This window comes from Ochotona curzoniae, unplaced genomic scaffold, assembly GCF_017591425.1.
Source record: "Ochotona curzoniae isolate NIBS_2020 unplaced genomic scaffold, NIBS_Ocur_1.0 scaffold_2476, whole genome shotgun sequence".
NCBI classification, from domain to species: Eukaryota; Metazoa; Chordata; class Mammalia; order Lagomorpha; family Ochotonidae; genus Ochotona; species Ochotona curzoniae.
The window spans coordinates 4034773-4054255 of record NW_024467095.1 but is presented as its reverse complement, the minus strand read 5'-3'; the positions used below and the strand labels follow the sequence as shown (position 1 = coordinate 4054255).

The 19483-nt window shown below is 37.2% G+C and overlaps 1 protein-coding gene across 17 annotated transcripts in view; it reads right to left on the bottom strand.

Moving 5' to 3' along the window:
* Nucleotides 1-19483, bottom strand: part of CADPS2 (calcium dependent secretion activator 2) — a 357764-nt gene that overhangs the window by 188711 nt on the left and 149570 nt on the right. For all 17 annotated transcript variants that reach the window (XM_041002127.1, XM_041002128.1, XM_041002133.1 and 14 more), the window contains exons 5-6: nucleotides 15312-15548; nucleotides 10312-10433 (exon numbers count right to left, since the gene is read on the bottom strand). In XM_041002127.1, coding sequence (XP_040858061.1) covers nucleotides 10312-10433; nucleotides 15312-15548 — 359 coding nt within the window. The remainder of the gene's footprint in view (nucleotides 1-10311; nucleotides 10434-15311; nucleotides 15549-19483) is intronic.

Sequence of the window (19483 nt, the reverse complement as noted above, 5' to 3'; positions counted from 1 at the left end):
CAATTTTGGACCAGGCTACCTGAAGCTGCTTGATGGGAAGAAAACATAGCAAAACAACCCATGCAGTGGCTGAGTCAAGAATTAGCCTCTGTGTGGATAGAGTAACCCCATGGAGTCAAAGTCACAAAGCCAAGCTCAGCTGGGTGTAAACAAGTTTTCTCTTTTAAAGATCCGACCAGCAGCAGGAAAGCACCAAAGGTCACTGGCTAGGTTGGGGACCTTCTCTGAAAAAATGCAGCCATGAAACATTCACAGATTTGTGCAAGACAGAACGAATGATGAAATTTTAATGTAATCACCAATCTGTCTGCTGATGGGGGCAGTGAGCCCATCTGCTCTAAGTCTCATCACCAAAGTGACTAATCCCATTAAGTCCACAAACTTGCTCTGAGCCCTCTAGAAATACTGCTACTTCTGCAATTTTAATGAGTTTACAGCAGTGGAAATAAAGATCCTTACCTGAGGCTATGCATAATTCTAGTCCAACTACTAGCAGCATATGTATGGGCTAAAAATGAAGTTTTAATAAGTAGTTGTCCAAAAAAGCCAGGCGATGATCTGAATTTGTCCAGAGCTGAACTCAGAATAACTTACATTTATTTTGGTTCCCTTCACCTGATGTCTGTATTGCAAATGAATGAGTGAAGCTCACTCCCAGTTGGCTCAACAGCTTCCAGTATTTCCAGAGGGAAGAGAACTGGAGAACGGTATAGGGACCAGAAATACTACCCCGGGAGGAACGGATGACTGGGTGCAAACTCTCAGATGGAAGCTAGGGGAAAGCCGCTTACTGCTGATACTGATATTCACCTTCACACGGCGATTAAAACAAAAAGCACAACAGCTTATTTTAGGAATACAATTTCAAAATGTGAAAGATTATATGTTGAGCTTTTACATTCCTGAGGTTACATGTGTAGGAAATCAATATTGCTCCACTTTCATTTCCTAGATATCTACCTTACTCGAAAATGAAGTAAGAGAGGAGAAAAGCAAGAAAAAATGTAGAAGACTTTATAATTTTGGCAGAACTACATAAAATTAATGATCTTTTCATATGCAGATATTAAAAATTCTGAAGATTTTATGAGAATTTGCCAAATCCACTCTGATCCAAAAGTTACCATCTGCCAGGAAAACTATTATGGTAAAAAGAGGAAAACTAAGCATCAAAACACAGTAAGAATTTCAGCATTGCTCCAGGTAAAATTTTGCTATTTTCTAAGCCAAAAGATTTTAAATCTTTGCCAAAAAAATCCATCTTGTGTTTTATATAATAAGACAATCTTTGCCAGGAAAGTTAAAGCTTCACTTACTGAGGAATTGATGGGGCCCAGCGGCGTGGCCTAGCAGCTAAAGTCCTCACCTTGAACATGCTGGGATCCCATATGAGCACTGGTTCTAATCCCAGCAGCTCCATTTCCCATCCAGCTCCCTGCTTGTGGCCTGGGAAAGCAGTCGAGCACAGCCCAAAGCTTTGGGTTCCTGTACCCGTGTCAGAGAGCTGGAGGAAGTTCCTGGATCCTGGCTTCGGTTTGGCACAGCACCGGCCGTTGTGCTCACTTGGGGAGTGAATCACTGGACGGAAGATCTTCCTCTCTCTCCTCTGTATATATGACTTTGTAATAAAAATAAATCTTAAAAAAAAGAATGGATGAATTCTTTTATTTTTTTTAATACCGTCATTGCCACTATGCTTTCTTCAGTGGTTTTAAGTCAAAGAATTTCTAAGAGTAATAAAAAGATACGCTTAGCATCCGTTCTTTAAAAACCCCCTTTAAATAATTTTATGCCAATATTTCAGCAGAAATATTTATAGAACCAAATGTTTGAACTTGGAAGAAATAAAAATGCAAAAAATCAATCTCTGATACTTATATTGTAATTTGTTCTTTAAAGAAAACAAAGCTTAGGCAAAAAAAAATTAGTTTTATAGGTAGCAAAGGTACTACAAAGAAGAATTTCTTCAAATTACACAGCTAAGGAGAAATCACTATGAACAGTCTCTCTCGTGCAATTTATTGTTATTACTTTAGAAAACCAATTTTAAGGGGCCAGTGCTGTGGTTTAGTGAGTAAAGCCACTTGCCTGTGATGCCAGCATTCCATATGGGTACTGGTTTGAATCCCAGTCACCACCCCTTTCTGATCTAGCTCCCAGTTACTCCCTCTCTGATCTAGCTCCCCACTAAAGTGCCTGGAAAAGCAGATGACTCCAGTCTTGGGCCTGTGAGCCTGCCTGGATGAAGAGCTGGATGAAGCTCCTGCCTCCTGCTTTGGCCCGAGCCAGCTCAGGCTGCTGTGGTCATCTGGGGAATAAACCAGCGGACTGCAGGCGTCTCCGTCCAGTTCTCTCTCCCTCTCTCCCCTCTTCCCAACCCCTGTGTGTCTCTCCTCTCTCTGTAACCCTGCCATTCAAATAAATAAATCTAAATTGACTTAAAAATGTTTTAAAATTGCATTAATTTTTAAAAACCAACTTACTATAAGCATTATTTAGTAAAAAATGTCTTATAAATATGAGAAAAATCACTACCATAAGCATATTAGTGAAAATGTCTCAGTAAGAAAAAATGTCATCTAAGTGTTTTGAACTGTATTTGTTAAAACAGAAGAAACTGTGGCATCTTAAAATTTATAGAAAGCAATTATATAATGTATAAATCCAAATCTTGACAAAAGGAAGGAAACCACAAATTTAAAGAAAAACAGTAAAGATTACTTTGTTTGCATGTTTGTATGATAGCACATGTACAACACTCATTAAAATACATTGCACTTACAGACATATTTCAATTGTTTTCTATTGCGATTTCAAAAATTACCTTACAAAAACTCCCTATAGTGTTTATATAAACACAAACACACACACACATTACGGATACAAATAAGTAAACAGTTATATAAGTAAAGTTAGCCTCTGTGAGGCTACAGTTTAGTCACTAGAATAAATATAAAACCTGAGCCACATTAGAAACACAATATTGATATTGAACTACACTTAAACAAATGAGTGCTAGAATGCTTCTCACGTTCTGAGATCAACTTGGGTATAAAACTTCACCATGTTAAACTAGTTCAGAAACATTAATGAGAGTTCCCGGGCAGACAAGTTTGGGGAATCATGGTGTACCACACACAAAGTGTGAGAACTCAGGGCAGTTTTGGCTCACACTTCACTAGGATCTCCAGCCCAGAGATCATTTTAAAGACTCTGATTTACTGTAAGAAAAATTTCCTTCCTGTGTTCTCATCACAGAGGGCATGCAGTGGATCAAAGATACTTTGCGAGCTTTTTCAGATTCTCCTTTATCTGCAAGAATCCCAGTAAGAAAGGGTTAGATTTGCTTCAGGATCTGCTTCTTCCGCTGATCTGCATGTCTCCAATGGCAGCCCTCAATCGCATCTCAGCAACCCAGCTGGAGGGTAGGGTGACAGCTGAGTGCCCTTCACGTCAAGTGTTAGCAGTGCCAGCGTTGAAGACATGGCTGCAACGTAACCCTTAACGACTGCAGGATACTCCACTGAGTGAGCTACAGAGCCTCTGGCAGCTGCATTTTACCAGAGCAGATAATCTTCACTGACATAAACTGAGAAACAAGCTAGTACTGATAGTGAATATATGATAACCAAAAAATGTGTTCCTATCACAGCTGACACTAGGATATTATTCATGTTGAAAGCCACCTCCTTTTGATTGAAACAAACCCCTCAACCTTTATGCCACAACACAAATGCCCTGGCTGAGCATTTCCACAAGATTCAGCACAAGGAAACAGTTCATTCTGTAAAACAGCATTGTCTAGTGTTGTCAAGAGCACTTAAGCCTTCATTAACAGTAGGATCTGTCTGAACTTTGAAATGACATATGAAGATAAATCATAAAAATAAAATAAATAAATAAATAAATATAAATAAATAAATAAATAAATAAAAATGACATATGAAGATAAATCATAAAAAGAAAACAGATAGGTGAGCAGAGAAATTAAAAGTATCACACCAAGCAAAGACACTAAAATCAGTGATGATCAGAAATGATAAAATCAAAACCGAATGTTCCCACATACATTATCTAAAGTACTTCGCAAAAGAATCCTTGAAATGGGCACTACAGTGTCCATTTTACCAATGAAGCAACAGACTCAAAGGGATTTCATTAACAATAACCAAGGCAACAGGGCCAATCTGTGGCAAAGCTAGGACTTCAATTCTCACGTCACAGTCCTTTCCATAAGCCATGAAGCCCTATTAATGCTTACTATAATCATCCTGAAACTTAACACTTTTCACATCTTGAATTCTTGAAAAATTCTACTATGTGGTCACACATGTGGAATGTATAAATAAATTCTTTACATGAGCTCATGTAAATATGATAATCAAAGAGCGCAGATTTCCAGTTCTAAGATGAACAAGCTCTGGGAATCTAATGTGCATAATGTATGGTTTTGAATACTTTTGTTTTACCATTAAAATTTTGCAATTACAACTGTATAACAAAATGAATGCCTTAAATTTATGTAATCTTTGTCAAATAAGTGAACCATTTTAAACAGTCAACTTTCTTAATTTTATTCAATGTATTTCCATTTTTAAATGAGTTCTGGCCCTTTTTCAAACCCTGAACTTACTCACCAACTCACACCAAATGCTGTGCAGAAAGGCTTTTTCAGTTGTTTTCCTACTCATGAAGGTTACCCATTTACTTTATCCACCGAGTGTTCTAAGGATCCCAGCAAATCTTTCACCTGCCATATCCTATTCTTTCTCCACAGTAATGTCCTAAGCCAGGCTGGGGAACACCCAGTCCACAGACCATAGAAAACCCACAAAGTCCTTTAGTTTTTCTGCCAAGGCAAGTACAGGCAGGACTCAAAATTCAGTAAATCCACAGCAGGCTCATTTAGGTTGATGATTTTATACGGTCCTTTAATGATACTAACACTATCTAAATGGTTTTTGGCAACAAGAAAGAAAAGAAATGTTTCAATATCATTTCCTTGAGTAGTTTTTACTTTGTTTGCACTGGGCTGCCTGCTCTGGACTAGGTTAACAGCTGCATCGGCAGCAGAGGATCTGGGTTCCTGGCACAGCACCTGCACTGCTGAACAGAGTGCAATGTAGAAGGGCATCAACAGCTTAGAACAGGTGCATTTCTTTAGACTTAGCAAGAGAAGTACTTATAAGTGAAGCATAACAAACTCTTCTAATCTCAGGGCTTACGGCTTGCCCTGCTTTTCAGTATGCACTAGAGCAGCAGGTACGGTCAAATTTGGTCTCATGCATTTTCTACAATAATAGAGTAAAATATTATAGCCATTTTCCGCATTTTTAATTTGAACAGAAATTTTAAATATTAAAGAATTCCAAAGGATATAACTTTTGATAATTTAGAAACTCTGACATTAAACATAAAACCATATTATTCTTAGCAGAATGAACAGAAAATTTGTAGCAATATGATCTAAGTACTAATCATTAAAAAAAAAACTCTTGAAAGAAAAAATTTGCAATACTCCTTTATTCTCTGAAAACTTATTTTGCTTTGGCTTCTTCCTAAGAAATGCAGAGTACTATATTAATGGTTAATTTTTTATTAATGATCCTATAATTACCTACACAATATATATAAGAAAATTTTTATTACAGATTATTATTACGTGCTAGTACTAAAGCTTTCTCAATTACTGCCTTAAAGTATCATCTATTTTGAAAGACCAGCTGGTTCAACAGGGCTTGATATGGAAACCCATTAATTGTAATCTGAGCTAAGAGTAAACTCTCTTAACAAAGGAACTGAGTCTCAGCCTAGAATAGTGGCTGAGCTCCCAGCCAATCAGAGACTGCAAGCTACCAAATTACGCCCAAATAAGGCAAATATCAGATTACAATCAACCAATCTCTGTGGATCTTTTCCTTCCTTTCTGGTTATAAAATTAACTCACCACTTTGTAAGAGGAAACATTCAGAATCAGCAATGATCAGAAATGCTGCAGTGTTCCAGAAACTTTCTCTTGCTCAGGTTGACCTTTGTTAATTGAACAGGTGTCAGTTTTTAACACAACTGAGCGATACTCAAGTTATTAAAATACCACAAAGTTGAATTAATAGCAAATACGTTTAGAGAGTGTATCTGTGTGACAGATATATTTTTCCAATTAGCCAACTTTCCACAGGTATTAATAGTTAATTCAAGTTGGTGATTGAATTCAGCAATATTTCTAGCCTAAATTTTTTTTGTTGTAAGGAGTAAGAAAGTAAGTAGATGGCCACATTATTCTATCAATGTCCAGCAATCTGTTACCTTCATGTTTAAATGTTCCTAAACCATAAATAGGTTAATATGCTAAAACTACTTTTGTTATTTAGGAAGTAGATACATGAATACATCCTTTAGCAACCTTATTGAAAGCAAAGTAGCAAATGCCATCTAATTTTCAAAAAGATTTATCACATTATTAATTGCTTTCTGTAACAGTACTTTTTCCTGATATAGTAACTATAAAGGTTTCTGTGAAACAAATGTCACTGCAGATGAAGGCAAATTACAAAGTATAAATCTACTAAGGAAGTACTAATAACCACAATTAAATAAACTTTCAAACATTTTCATTGCTGTTTTTCACCAACTTACATGAACATGTGGAGTCTCAAGCTATCGTGTTTCCATTAATTGAAATTCACCTGATTACATATTCTCAGTGAATGTGATTTTGTTATCTGGCCAATGTTTGTCTCTTTAGGAGTCAGCATGGCCTGTATAAAAGTATCAGTTTAAAAAATGTTACTTCTGGTGATTTTATATAAAAAGAAGCGATCTGTGCTTATCCTGAAGTTTACTGGCTGCTGAGACTGACACCTGTCCATCTGGAAGTTGTTTATGGCCGTTGCCTGTGATCCTGCTGAACTATGGTCTTGCTGCTTTTTGTTAATCGAGCTCCTCATTGAGTGGAGCTTTCAGTCTTTGACTGCAATCTAAAATGAAATGTGTTATCTCAAAAGTTAATAATGAAAAGATGAATGTTTTGTGATCTATTTTCCCTTTAGTTCATGAAGACATCAAATTTTAAAGTAGTTTGTTTATTTGTTTGAAAGGTGAAGGGATAAAGAGAGGAAATTGTGTGTGTGGGCTGGCAGGGGGAGGAGGAGATCTTACTTCAGCTGCTTCACTTCTCAAACGACCGCATCAATCAAGGGTTGGCCAGCCTATGTCCAGAAGCCTGGAAGTCCATCCAGGTCTCTCTTATGGGTGCAGGGTCCCAAAGCATGCTCTGCTGTTCTCCCAGGTACATTAGCAGGGAGCCACACCAGATGCAGAATGACTGGGAGAACTGGTGCTCCCATGGGATGCTGGCATCATGGAGTACAGCCTGATTGTGTGGCAATGTCAGTGCCACAATCACAAACTGGTGCATTATGTGTCTCTACCCTGCAAAGGCAGCAGACTAATGAGCCATGCTGCAAAAATATCTCTTTTGAACATAGTGATTAAGTTGCTTCTTGGAACGCCCACAGCCCATATTGAAGTTCCTGGTTCTTTCTCAGTTTTCTCTCTGATGCACTCTTTTGCCAATACACACCCTGGGAAGCAGTAAATGATGGCTCAGGCTTTTGAGTCCCTGCCATCTGTGTGGGAGATTTGGATTAAGTTCTGGGCTCCAGGCTTCAGGCTGACCCAGGCCTGGCTGTTTTGAGCGTTGGGAGAGTGAACCAGCTAACAAACATATTGGTCTCTCTGATTTCCCGCCTTGCAGATAAAATAAAAATACACAAAAAATTTTAGAAAACTGTATTATTGCTAAATTAAAATAAGAACTAGTACATTGTTACAGAGCACAGTCAGGGCCTTTGTGTTTATCTGTGATTTAATATCTTTCCAGCACTGGGCCTCATTTTGAGAAGCTTTCCCTCTGTGGGTACAATACTCTTTCCATAATTTGACAGGTGACTAAATTCTGCTTACCAATTATTAAGAACAAGCATTGGAAACTGTATTTCCCTAATGTATTAGAATGTTCTGCACTAATAACTACAAATAATTCCTCAAATTATGCAACTCATCAGTTTGCGTCATTACTTCCTGTCTTGATATTTTAGGATTTTCAAGGGGTTGGATCAGAAAACCTATAATGTGCTTATACAGCAAACACAGCATTATGGAATGAAGGAGTGATGGTGAGTAGGTGAAACTGTGCTGCTTACTGAGATTTTCTCTGTCTTTTTGTAGCAAATAAATACAAGCAATATTTAGTCTACCATACTGGTTATCAGTGGAGTTTTTTTTTTTAATTTTAGTACTTTGTTATTTATAACAATTTGTTCAGAGGTTAGAGCTCATGCTACACATTCTTCTCTTTTTATGATTAACAATAAATCTCGTTTTCACTTCCCCAGTACTAACGTCTCTCTTGGTACTTCATAAGATGTAATCAGTTGTTTAGGTACTCTAGAGGGTGTCCTTTACAACACAGGACATAGCAGGAAAGTTGGGACTACCACAGGACCACAGCAAATCTCACTCCCGAGATGCTCATTACTTTTAAAATTATTTATAATAACACTATATGTTTCTGAATGGCAGTGTGACATCTCAATATGTGCACATAATATGTATTGATCAAGAAAGGGTCATCAGTTTTCCCCTTCTGAAACATAACTTTGCCTTGGGAAGCTTGGAATCTTCTATTTGTACTACGTCCCTCCTCCTTACCCCATTTCTTTTTAGATGGAATAATGAAATGTATGCACTAAAAGTGAAAGAAACACAATATCTACAATGTATAGAAATGGGAAAACACTGTAAAATGTAGCAACAACACTCCAATAAGACATTCAGAGGCAATAAATCTTTTCCTGGTGTATCAACAGATTAGGAAACAGCTTTAAAAATTATAGTTTTCTTCATAACTGGAAAACATGGTTTATCCCCATTCCCTTCCTTATATCAAATATTGAAAACACAACTTGAACAAATAAGACCGCATCTCTTACCCCTCAACACCACTCACCTGAGACCCAAGGTCCCATATTCTAAGTTATATATGAAGCACACATGCTGTTCCAACCTAATTGCTGGCAGGAACTCTGAACTACCGGAATGAAATAAGCAATAGCCAGAAATCTTGATGAAGTTTATTGGAAACCGGGACTAAATAAGGCACTTTAATTAGCATGAGACAGAAGGATGAATTGATCTCCAACAAAGCGCCAAACTGTTGAGGCAATAAAATTTAGAAAACGTGTCTAAGGCATAATTCACTCTGATGATGGAAGAGATGCATTTCTTTCCTAGTGTGCCAAGATGAATTCCAGATGAAAGTAATCGCACCACTCAAAAGCTGCATTGGTCAGCACTTAAATGGTATGCTTCTCAATTAAAAGGTCCCTGGATTACAATCATACGGCAAATCTCCTAATTTGGTTTAAAAATTGCTTAAGTGTTCATGAAAAAACACAAATCGGCTATTCTAGTCAATTTTTCTGTGTGGAAAGAATACCAGAAAGAGTACTGAGGACTTACTATGTAACACATTCTCTCTGATTTTCAAGTACTTGAATTGATTAAAAACATTCACTTATAAGGTCTCTATTCTCAGAATCTTTTGGTGTTAACCGCCCAATATAAAGACATTTTAAATTTAATGAGCCACACACCCTATGGAAACCTCCAGTATTTGTGAAAAGCATTGACATAATTTTCAGGTGTTAGTTAATTTCACTGGTCACATAACTCAGTATTACTTAAATACAACTTTTTTTTTTTTTAGAAATCATACTAAGAGCAAATAATCCTGATACAAATACACAGAAAACCAAAAATCAATCCCAGAGACAAGCATCCACCCAATAGTGAATAAACCAGTTAAGGCGCTTTTGCTGTCTTTGGAGTATCTGGAACTGATTCACATTTCCAGCTCTAAGCTCCAGCTTCTTGTGAATGCAGGCCTGTCAAGTACTTGGGTCCCTGCAACTCCTGTGGGATGCGTGCAGGGAGTTTCAGCTTCCTAAACTTAGCTACCTGGGGAGTGAACCAGCGAATGCATGGAGTGTGCACCCTCCCTCTTTCAAATAACAGAACATTGTTTCCAGCAGTACACAGAAACTGATACTAATCATTCTAATTATTCCAATCATTCTAATTATAACATCATTACCTAGTAAATCACACACTGGTTTTAACACAGCTGAGGTAAAGCTAGCCAAATACCAGTGAAAGAGTATAAAACCATGTAATTCTACAAATAAGCAAAGGTCATTTCTTTGGAAACAGACAAGTTTTTATTTTGCATTTCATTTTTATTTAGCTTACTGTGGCCTTGATGCTTCAGCCTGGTCTGTTTGCAGTTTTTCTCCTCCCTCCACCTCCATGGTACAGTAAACAATTCGATTAGGAGCAACAGACTTCAAACCTTGCACTTCCATGATGACGATCTGGAGGTAAAGCCACGTTAAACATTTGTCAGGTTGACAGTATTCAGCAATACTCAGTAACAGCGGCGTACAGTGCAGTGAGAAAGCAGCTAAGAAAAACACAAATGCCTAGCAGCATCACTGTTATGTTCTCTTAGTTACAGTCTGCCTCTATTTACAGAAAGTACAGTAAATATTATTTTCAGGAAATCTTGTTTCTCAGAAAGTATCTCCTACCAGATAATAATATAATTTAAAAAGTCCCCAAATACAAGCCCTATTGAATTATATGAAATGTGAATTCAGACTGATATAAAATTAAGGCAAGGTTACATTGAGCAAAACAGAATCAAGATGGCATCAGGAGTTGTTGAAAGGCGCAAAAAAGTGATTATCTTTTACTGGTGGACACTGCATTGCCAAACTAGTCTAATGACATAAATATTAAAAATTCTCTACATGAACTATTTTAGATGACTTGCATAGATGAAAATCTCACTAATTTACCAATCAATATTTTAACATTAATTTGATGACAAAAACTAATTGAATGGACACATTAGAAAAGGTTGGGAAAAGTTATATTGCTGCTGTGTATATAACGGGGTGAAAGGAGAAAAGATTTTTTCAGGTATGTTTTTTCTCAAAGACTCAGATGAGCATCTGTATAAAGTATTTTAAATAAAGTAATATAAAATATTATTTGTGTTTCTAGTTTTTTTCAAACAAAACATGCATGAAATTTTCTATATTCTGAAAAATTATTAAATGGGATAAAGGGAAATTTCACATATGAAAATTCATTTATTCTAATTTTTGCATTTCTGCAAGAATCAAAACATGCACATAATGCAGGCAGGCAGCAAAATATCTGTCAAGAATTATCTAAACATTGCATTGATCATTTATTAAATTTGTATATAATTGTGGTAGGAATTATTCAAAACGTCTCATAAAAACAATTTTAACTTTTAGTTCTGATACAAAAAAGGGCTATGTTTATACATGTTTTGTTCTCTTTCACAAGATATATGGAATAATGATCAAAACAAAATAAAAGGTCAAACTTGGAATAAGTTTATTTCCTCACAGGATTGAACAATCAATTGATAAGTGGTTCAGCCAATTCCCAGAAACATTTGGGAATGTAACTATAGAAAATAAAATTGATCTATGTTTTATCTTTCTGTTCTTCCTGTGGTTATTGTAATGAAGCTGGAGTGGTCATCTTCGAAGGAAAAGAGAAGGGATCTTTATAAAACAGGAAGCCAGACAACACATTTCTGAGTAACATGCATTGACCAAAGTTATGTGTGGTTTATTTCAAAATGACATTGGGCAGCAGAAAGAAATTGGAATCTTGGCATCATCAAATACAAAGGCAGTCAAAATCTGTTAACCAGTATCAAAGAGAAAAGCTGGGGCCAGACTGGTGCCACAGCCATAGGGGCACCGGTTCAAGTCCTGGCTGCTCCATTTGCAATCCTGCTCTCTCCATATTGCAGAGTATGGCTGAGTTCTTCAGCCCCTGCACCCATATAGGATACACAGCAAGAAGTTCCTGGTTCTTGGCTTTGATTGGCTCAGCTCTGGCCGTCGAGGCTATTGGATGAGTGACCAGCGATGGAAGACATCTCTGTGTGTCTTTCCTGTGTAAAGTCCACCTTTCAATGAAAAAACTCTTTTAAAAATGAAAGAACCAAAAGTATTCATGCCACTGAGACTGTTCCCCATACAAATTCAGGTTCATAAAATCAAACTTTCCCTTTTTTTTTTAAGTTTTTCTTGCATATTTAATTTTAACATGCCATTGCAAGAATGTTTTGTGGGTTAGCTTATGTCTTGTACTGTTAGGCAGCATGAATGGAGACATTGCAAAGTAATCCTGCTGTTTAAGAAATATTATAAATGTCTTTACTTCTACTTACTGGGTCTACTGAATGCTAGGCACTGTCCAATCTTTCAGTAAGCGAAAAATAAGGACAAAAAGTTTCCTACACACAGTATACAATCATTAGAGAAAGTCAGAAAATAATATAATATGCAGAATAAAATGCAATTATACATTGGTTGATAAATGCTGCATAAAAATAAGCTTGCAAAGCAAGCTGGTATAGTGGCAGAAGGGAGAATGGAGAGCAATTTTAAAGAGATGTTGAGATTTAAGCAAAGTCTTCCAAATCTGTACGTTATTGCTTTGATTCAATATTCAGCCCTTAAAAAAGACTTCTTTCTCTGTGGCACCAGTTGCAAGCCTAATGAAATGTGAGAGTTTTAAATTGGATTAACTGCTTGTCTTTCAATAGTTCTTATGGGCTGAGTTTCCCGGTCTGGGTGCAATGCTTGCTTAACCAGTGAGGGGTAAGGAGCATTAGCCATCCCCACAGACTGCTGTCACTGCCCTGACACCGAAGAAGTCAAATTCTGTCCCAGATGGCCTGCAGATACGCACTGGACAGTCAGCATCAGTCAACACGACTAGATCTTGTTGCTGGACACACACTCCTACTCAAAACAGTGTGGACAGATTTGTATTACGCTACGGCCTGCAAATATTTGCCTTCAACAGACACGGCAATCGAGGCTGTGAAATCAGTTTTATAAATGGGCAAGTTTCTTAGATCATACAAAAGCCTGAGCTCATACTCTGCTCCTCTCACTACTGCAATGTTAACCGAGCAGCATTCCAACATACGGGCAGTGAACACACAGTGTCCATAGCTTCAGCTCTGCTGTCGTCTTCATGGTGAAAAATAATTCATAAGGAGTTAATTGTTTTCAGTATTTTTATGATTTTTTTTAAAAAAAGACTTATTTCTTTTACTTGAAAGAATTACACAGACAGACATTCCATTCAGTGGTTCACTCCCCGAATGGCTGCGATGGCCAGAGCTGGGCTAATCTAAATCCAGGGGACAGGCGTTTCTTCTGTCCAGGGCCTCAGACATCATCCAGGGCTTTCCGAGGCCATACGCTGGATCAGACGCAGAGTAACTAAGACACAAACCAGTACCCATATGGGATGCTGGCGTTGTGGGCAGAGACCTAGCACACTATGCCACAGTGCCAATGCCAGACTTTTGCTACATTTTAACAGAAAAAAATCCAAAATGGTCTAAACACTTTTCAGCTCTTAGTGTCTAACAGAAACATAATGGTAGATTTATAAATTTTTAAAAATCACCTGCTTTCCACATTATTCTCCATAAAGTAATCAAAATGCCACATTCTTGCTAGGAAAATGCAGACAACTGGTCAGCATTGTGGTGGAACAGGTTAGGCCACTGCTTGTGATCCTGGAATCCCATCAGTTCCTACGTCAGACCTGGCTGCCCCAGTTTAGCTTCCTGCTAATGTGCCTCAAAGGTGGCAGCAGACGGTTCAAGCCCCTGGGCTCCTGCTACTCACATGGGAGACTTGGATGGAATTCCTGGCTCCTGGTTTTGCTAGTCCAGTCCTGGCTACTGTAACCTTTTGGAAGCGTGAATTAGTTAATCTGAATCTCTCCCCCGCCGCCCCCCACCTCCCTCCCTAAGCCCAATTTATCTGCAACTCTGCAATTCACATAAATAAACTGATTCTGTACAAAGAAAAATGTATACTAGGTGACTTCATTCCATATAAAATATTGCAAAACAAAAGAAACAAAAAATCTAATATCAATGTAATCTGGCAAGATCATTAGGAAAATCCAGAAATGAGTCTGAAATCAGGAGCTACATATTTGTAGCCTAAACTAAATTTAATCCATTACCTGCAGTTAAGTCTTCAGCCCAGTAGTTTAGAGAGAAAAATGCGATTGTTTTATCCCCAGGCATGAGTTTCTCTCACAGATAAGTAAATCAAGGGAAAAAAAACAAAAGTAGACATTTGCTTTTCCTGCCATAAACCAACTAAGTCAAGCACCAACAAGGAAACTATAAATTTTACTTTCTAAGACTATGTGAATTTATTTATCAATCAGCAAATGCAAAAACAGTACTGGGAATGTAACAATTCAAGGAAAGAAAATTTTATGTGCAAATTTTAGCCTGAATTTGCTAGTGTATAATTACACAACAGAATTATGTCGGTTGGGGAAACTGACATTTAAACCTAATGGTAATATGGGACTCCTAATAGTGAGGATACAATCTCTTACTCTGTGCACTTTATGTAAGTTTCCAGAAACTAAAAATGTTGGAGTGGGTGAGTGTGTATAAGTGCTGTGATGTATAAATCAGTTTCTTATATCTGGATTAGCTCAGATACATAGATTAATGAGGAAGAAATGTAATCATGAAAATATCAAAGGACCAGAATGTTTGATTTCTAAGGTTTGTATAAAAGGGATTAGGCTGAAATATGGGGTAGCACAATTTTAATAGCGTGACATTTGTTCTTGTGTTTGTAATATTTACTGTGCCTCCAAGGAAACTGAAAGTCATGGAAAGAATTCTCCAGTGTTCATCCTCTACAGTATCTGATTTTATACATTAAAATTGGTTTATCTGATTATGGAAATATAATCCCAAAGGTAAAATAGATTAGAAACATGCCTAATCAGAAGCATGAGAGGGTTTCCAAATTTTAGAATATGCCATTATAGGCTTCAATCCTGTTTTGATACTCATATGCCTTGATGCCTATCTTATCAATGAAATCGTACTAGGCCTAGCTGGCATGAAGAAAACTCACATCTTCAAATGTGTTCATCTGCTACTGTTCGTTGCCTGAAAGGGCAATTTACATTTATTCCTATATACAATCTTATTGGTAAGTAGATGAAGAGCAATTTAATGACATATATGTATCCAGGGATTCTACTGTAAATTCCAAACATTGCCACAAAGGTCAACCAAACTTGTTACACAGCCTGCCCTGATGCTGTCAGAAGCAAAGCCAGATCAAACCACTCACCTCTAAGGTGAAGGAAAGCACCACGTCGGACTTTGATAGCTGGATCTCATTCTCGTCTCCTATGTCCAAAAACGCTGAATTCTGCGAACGTTTCAGTTTTTGTAATTTAAATTCAGGACCACCTTTTGAAACTGGAAGACTCTCCAAATTGGCCATCAGCAAATTCACGGAAGATCGCAACTCTTCTATGTACATAGCCTCCATTTCTTTTGATATAAATTTGGGGAATTTTCTTTCCTTGAAAATAATGTTTAGAATAATGATGTTACACTGGTTGCATTTCAATTTCAACATGAAAAGATTTTGCGATGCATCTACTGCACTATTACAAATGATGATATTCAACGTATCTTTGCTATTATAGTTTCTAGGTTTTAGAAGTCTCAGACTTTGGCAATTCTGAATGTACCTATATGACTCCTTATGGATCATTTTAGTACAATATCAATAACATTTATATGTTTTCACATTAAATTCATTTTTGTTAAAATTTCCTTCAAGAGAAACAAACCTGAAACATGTACTAAATATTTTAATGCCCAAGCAAAATCTAAATTAGCTACTATTAAATAGTTGGGCAACCAGTCTATAAGAAAACGTAAAAATGTACTGCTTTGACAGTTAGTAAACAAACATTTCAGCAACTCTTTCTTGCCACAGATGTGTGTGCTCTGTGGAAGAGCATACTTTTTATACATAAGTATTCAAATGCAAATCTATTTTTGAACAGTAATATGGCCAGGTTTTAAAAATCAGTTGATTTTCACACCGCACCAATTTACCAAGGTCCCTTATGGGCATAACTGATTTTTTTTTCCACTACGGGTTTAGGAAGATTCACATTTACACAAAAGACTGATTTAAAACTGTTAGGCATAAGAATAACATTGTGTAGAATGACATCCACCTGCTGCCGTTCATGAGCTTTGCCTACAATCCTTTTACCTTGCAGACTTCTGTTTCTGTTCCTCAAGGTAAAGGATGTTACAAATATTGGTATTTTGACAGCTAGTTCCGAATTTCTTCAGAGCAGACTCTATCAATTTATAACTCCAAACAATAAATCGAGAGCAAGTTTTGCCCTAAACTCTGGACTCTTCAGTCTTTGCCCTCCTGGCAGTCAGCCCTTGTCACGTAAAGGCTGAGAGGACACAGCTTTACCGCAACACACCTGGTGTCGGCCTGAAGCAGCCAACTTTTCAAACGGCTGCCTAATGTCCCAGAAAATCACCGCCTTCACTGCTGTCTCCCTGGAGCATTTGAAATCTAACCTTAGAAATCTGTGTCTCTAGCACGACTGAGTGGGTCCCAGGGTGCTCTTGTCAACTGGCACACCATCTTGGACGCCCTGCCCCAGATGGTTCATGAAACGGAAAGAAACACCTGGCATCACCTCACATACCCATCCCAGGAACGCAGGCTCCCTGTCCATTTCCCCACCCTCCACCAAATACAACCTCCACCTATGCTCACAGGACCAATAGGAAAGCAGTATATTATTTTCACAAGCTTAAATATCTATATTAATAACTAACTTTCTCAAATTAGATTTTTAGGTATCCCTGCTAGTACTCCTTGATAATTCCAAGCAGCATTCTAAAACAGTTTGCAACATTATGAATGGTTTTGCAACAAAGGCAGAAGAGAATGAAAGACAAAATAAGCACAAAAACATCTTTATATTTGGAGGTTACCTTTACCAGTTGGGAGATAAAGCATCCAAAGGTCAGACATAAGACAAAAAAAAAAAAAAAAGTGAGGAAGCAGGTCTTTTCAAAGTCACCTGAGACAAAGCCCACCAGACAAAGTTCAGGACCAGTGTAGTTAATCAACTTACTATTTATCACTGAGTGAAGCTTCTTGTTCCTTTGAACATTTCTTCTGGTAAGATCGTTAAAAAGCTACACTATTAATCTGTGTTAGAAATTAACCATATTTGCATTTAATCCACAAAACTAATCGTAACAAGGCCTCCAAACATCTTGCTTCTCAAATGCTCTTCAGACTGACTTTCCGTTCACACTAGCTAGGTCATGAATTATGCATTGAATAGAACATTTATTGTGTGTCCATTTATTTTGTATGAAGGTCATAATTTTGATGCATTAAAATAATATTTTAGTAAAGCAAAAGGCAAATGAAAGGTAAATGCTCACACATTTGGAAGTTCTAAGGTGTACACATTTTCTTTCAAATTTCCATAGTGTTACTTCACAGAAAATTTAACTTTAAAAGCATGGGAAAAAATCTATTTGTATTTAACTTTGGCTAAAAGCATTTCATTCACTATCATCTGTAAACGGCAGACGGGCAGGCCTCTCCAAAATTGACTTTATTTTTTTTTTCATCAGTGTATTCAAACTTTGCAGGGACTCAGCCAGAGTAGAATTCATTTTTCTCTGGAGAAGCTCAAAACTCTTTTAAAGCTTTGAAACTTATTGATAATATTTCAACAGCTTCCTCCAGCCTGTATGTGCTGTTTCTCACTTGTAAATTGCAACAATAATTGCACCTCAGATAAATATACATATTAGATTTGATCTCTTTGATCAGAACTGAACCAGACACAGGGTTATTTTCTTGTTGTTTAGCTGTGAGGTGCTGCTATAAGCAACAGATTAAATGCTCTAGTTTTAACATCTGCAGAGCGTAATTCACTAACGCCCTAACATACCATCCACACACACACACACAAATATACACACAGTTTGTTTCATAAAGAATTTCCCAGTGATAAAACATTGTCACATCTTTTTATGAATACATTCATTTCTATAAAGACAATACATTTCATGTATTTTATACATAATTTTAAGAACATAACAATACTGGCCATGCTCCCTCTTCCTTCCATTCTCTTTTTTCTTCTAGTTTTTCTTAAGTGCTTTTACCCACTTACTGAATCAGATCTGAGTTCACATAAATAGCTAATAAAGCAGAGCTCTGCTTTATTTCCTTGCCAATACAGATTGAGCATCCCTAATTCAAATATCTTAAAGCTAAAGCTCTTCAACTCCCATTTTTTTTTTACATGGTGATGTAACTCCACAAATAAAATCCCATGCCGAATTTTGTGTGATAGGTCACATTCAACATCTCACGGTTACAAGGTTTTATATGAAACATCAATGAATTTAATGTTTGTATTTAGGTCCTAATTCCAAGCCACCTGATTATGTACATTAAAAAAAATTCAAAATTCAAAACACTTATTATCCTAGCATTTCACATAAATGTCACCCTACGTTAAATTTAGGTTCTAGTCCCAGGAACAAAGCATCTAATGAACTGCCTTGGACTGTAAACTGTTCTCAATCACAGCTAAACTATTACATTGTTATACTTTTGCTACAAATTAAATTCAGTTGTTTTCACCAAATTGGTAACCTCTTCCTTTTGTGATACAAACATGCCCTTGTTTGGGAGTAAGGTGGTGCTGGGGGAAGAATCATACAAATAATTCAGGAAATCTGCATATAGCCTTGGCTTTCTGATGACCCATTAGCGGGTGAATGGTCCAGCATGCAAAGCATACAAGCTGAGTGCTGCACAGTCTGATCCTGGTCCTTGAGAAGGAACCATAAGCACCCCTGCTGTCAGGCAGCCTTTGTTCGCAATCAATAACATGGTCACTTCCTACAGTACAGGTTGTTAACAGCCACTCAACGTAATTTAGGAAGAGGATGGATGGGCAGTGAGGTTCACCTGTAAATAAGTGGGACAGGAAAAGTTTACACAAGGATGTGACCTTTGAGCATATAAGTATCTAACAGAGCATGGCAATTTTATTCGTCAAATTGGCTAGACTATGGCACCCAACTGTGCTTTAAAAACATCCTAAATGTTTCTATAATGATACTTTTCAGATGTGATTTACAGTCAGTAGACTCTAAGTACAACAGATTGTAATTCAATGTGTGGATGGGCCTCATTCAATCAGTTGGAAGCCTTAAGAGCACAGATTGAAGTTTCCTAATGAAGCAGAAATGTTGCTTCAAAATAACATGAAAACTCTGGATGAATTTCTCTTCTGCTGGCCTGTCCTGTATATTTCAGACTCCACCTTGCAATATTAAATATACCCAAATTTCTAGGCTATCAGAATGCTCTGGGATTTTGATTTTGCCAGCTTTAACGACCTCAAGAGGCAATTCTTTGATGTCAATCTGTTA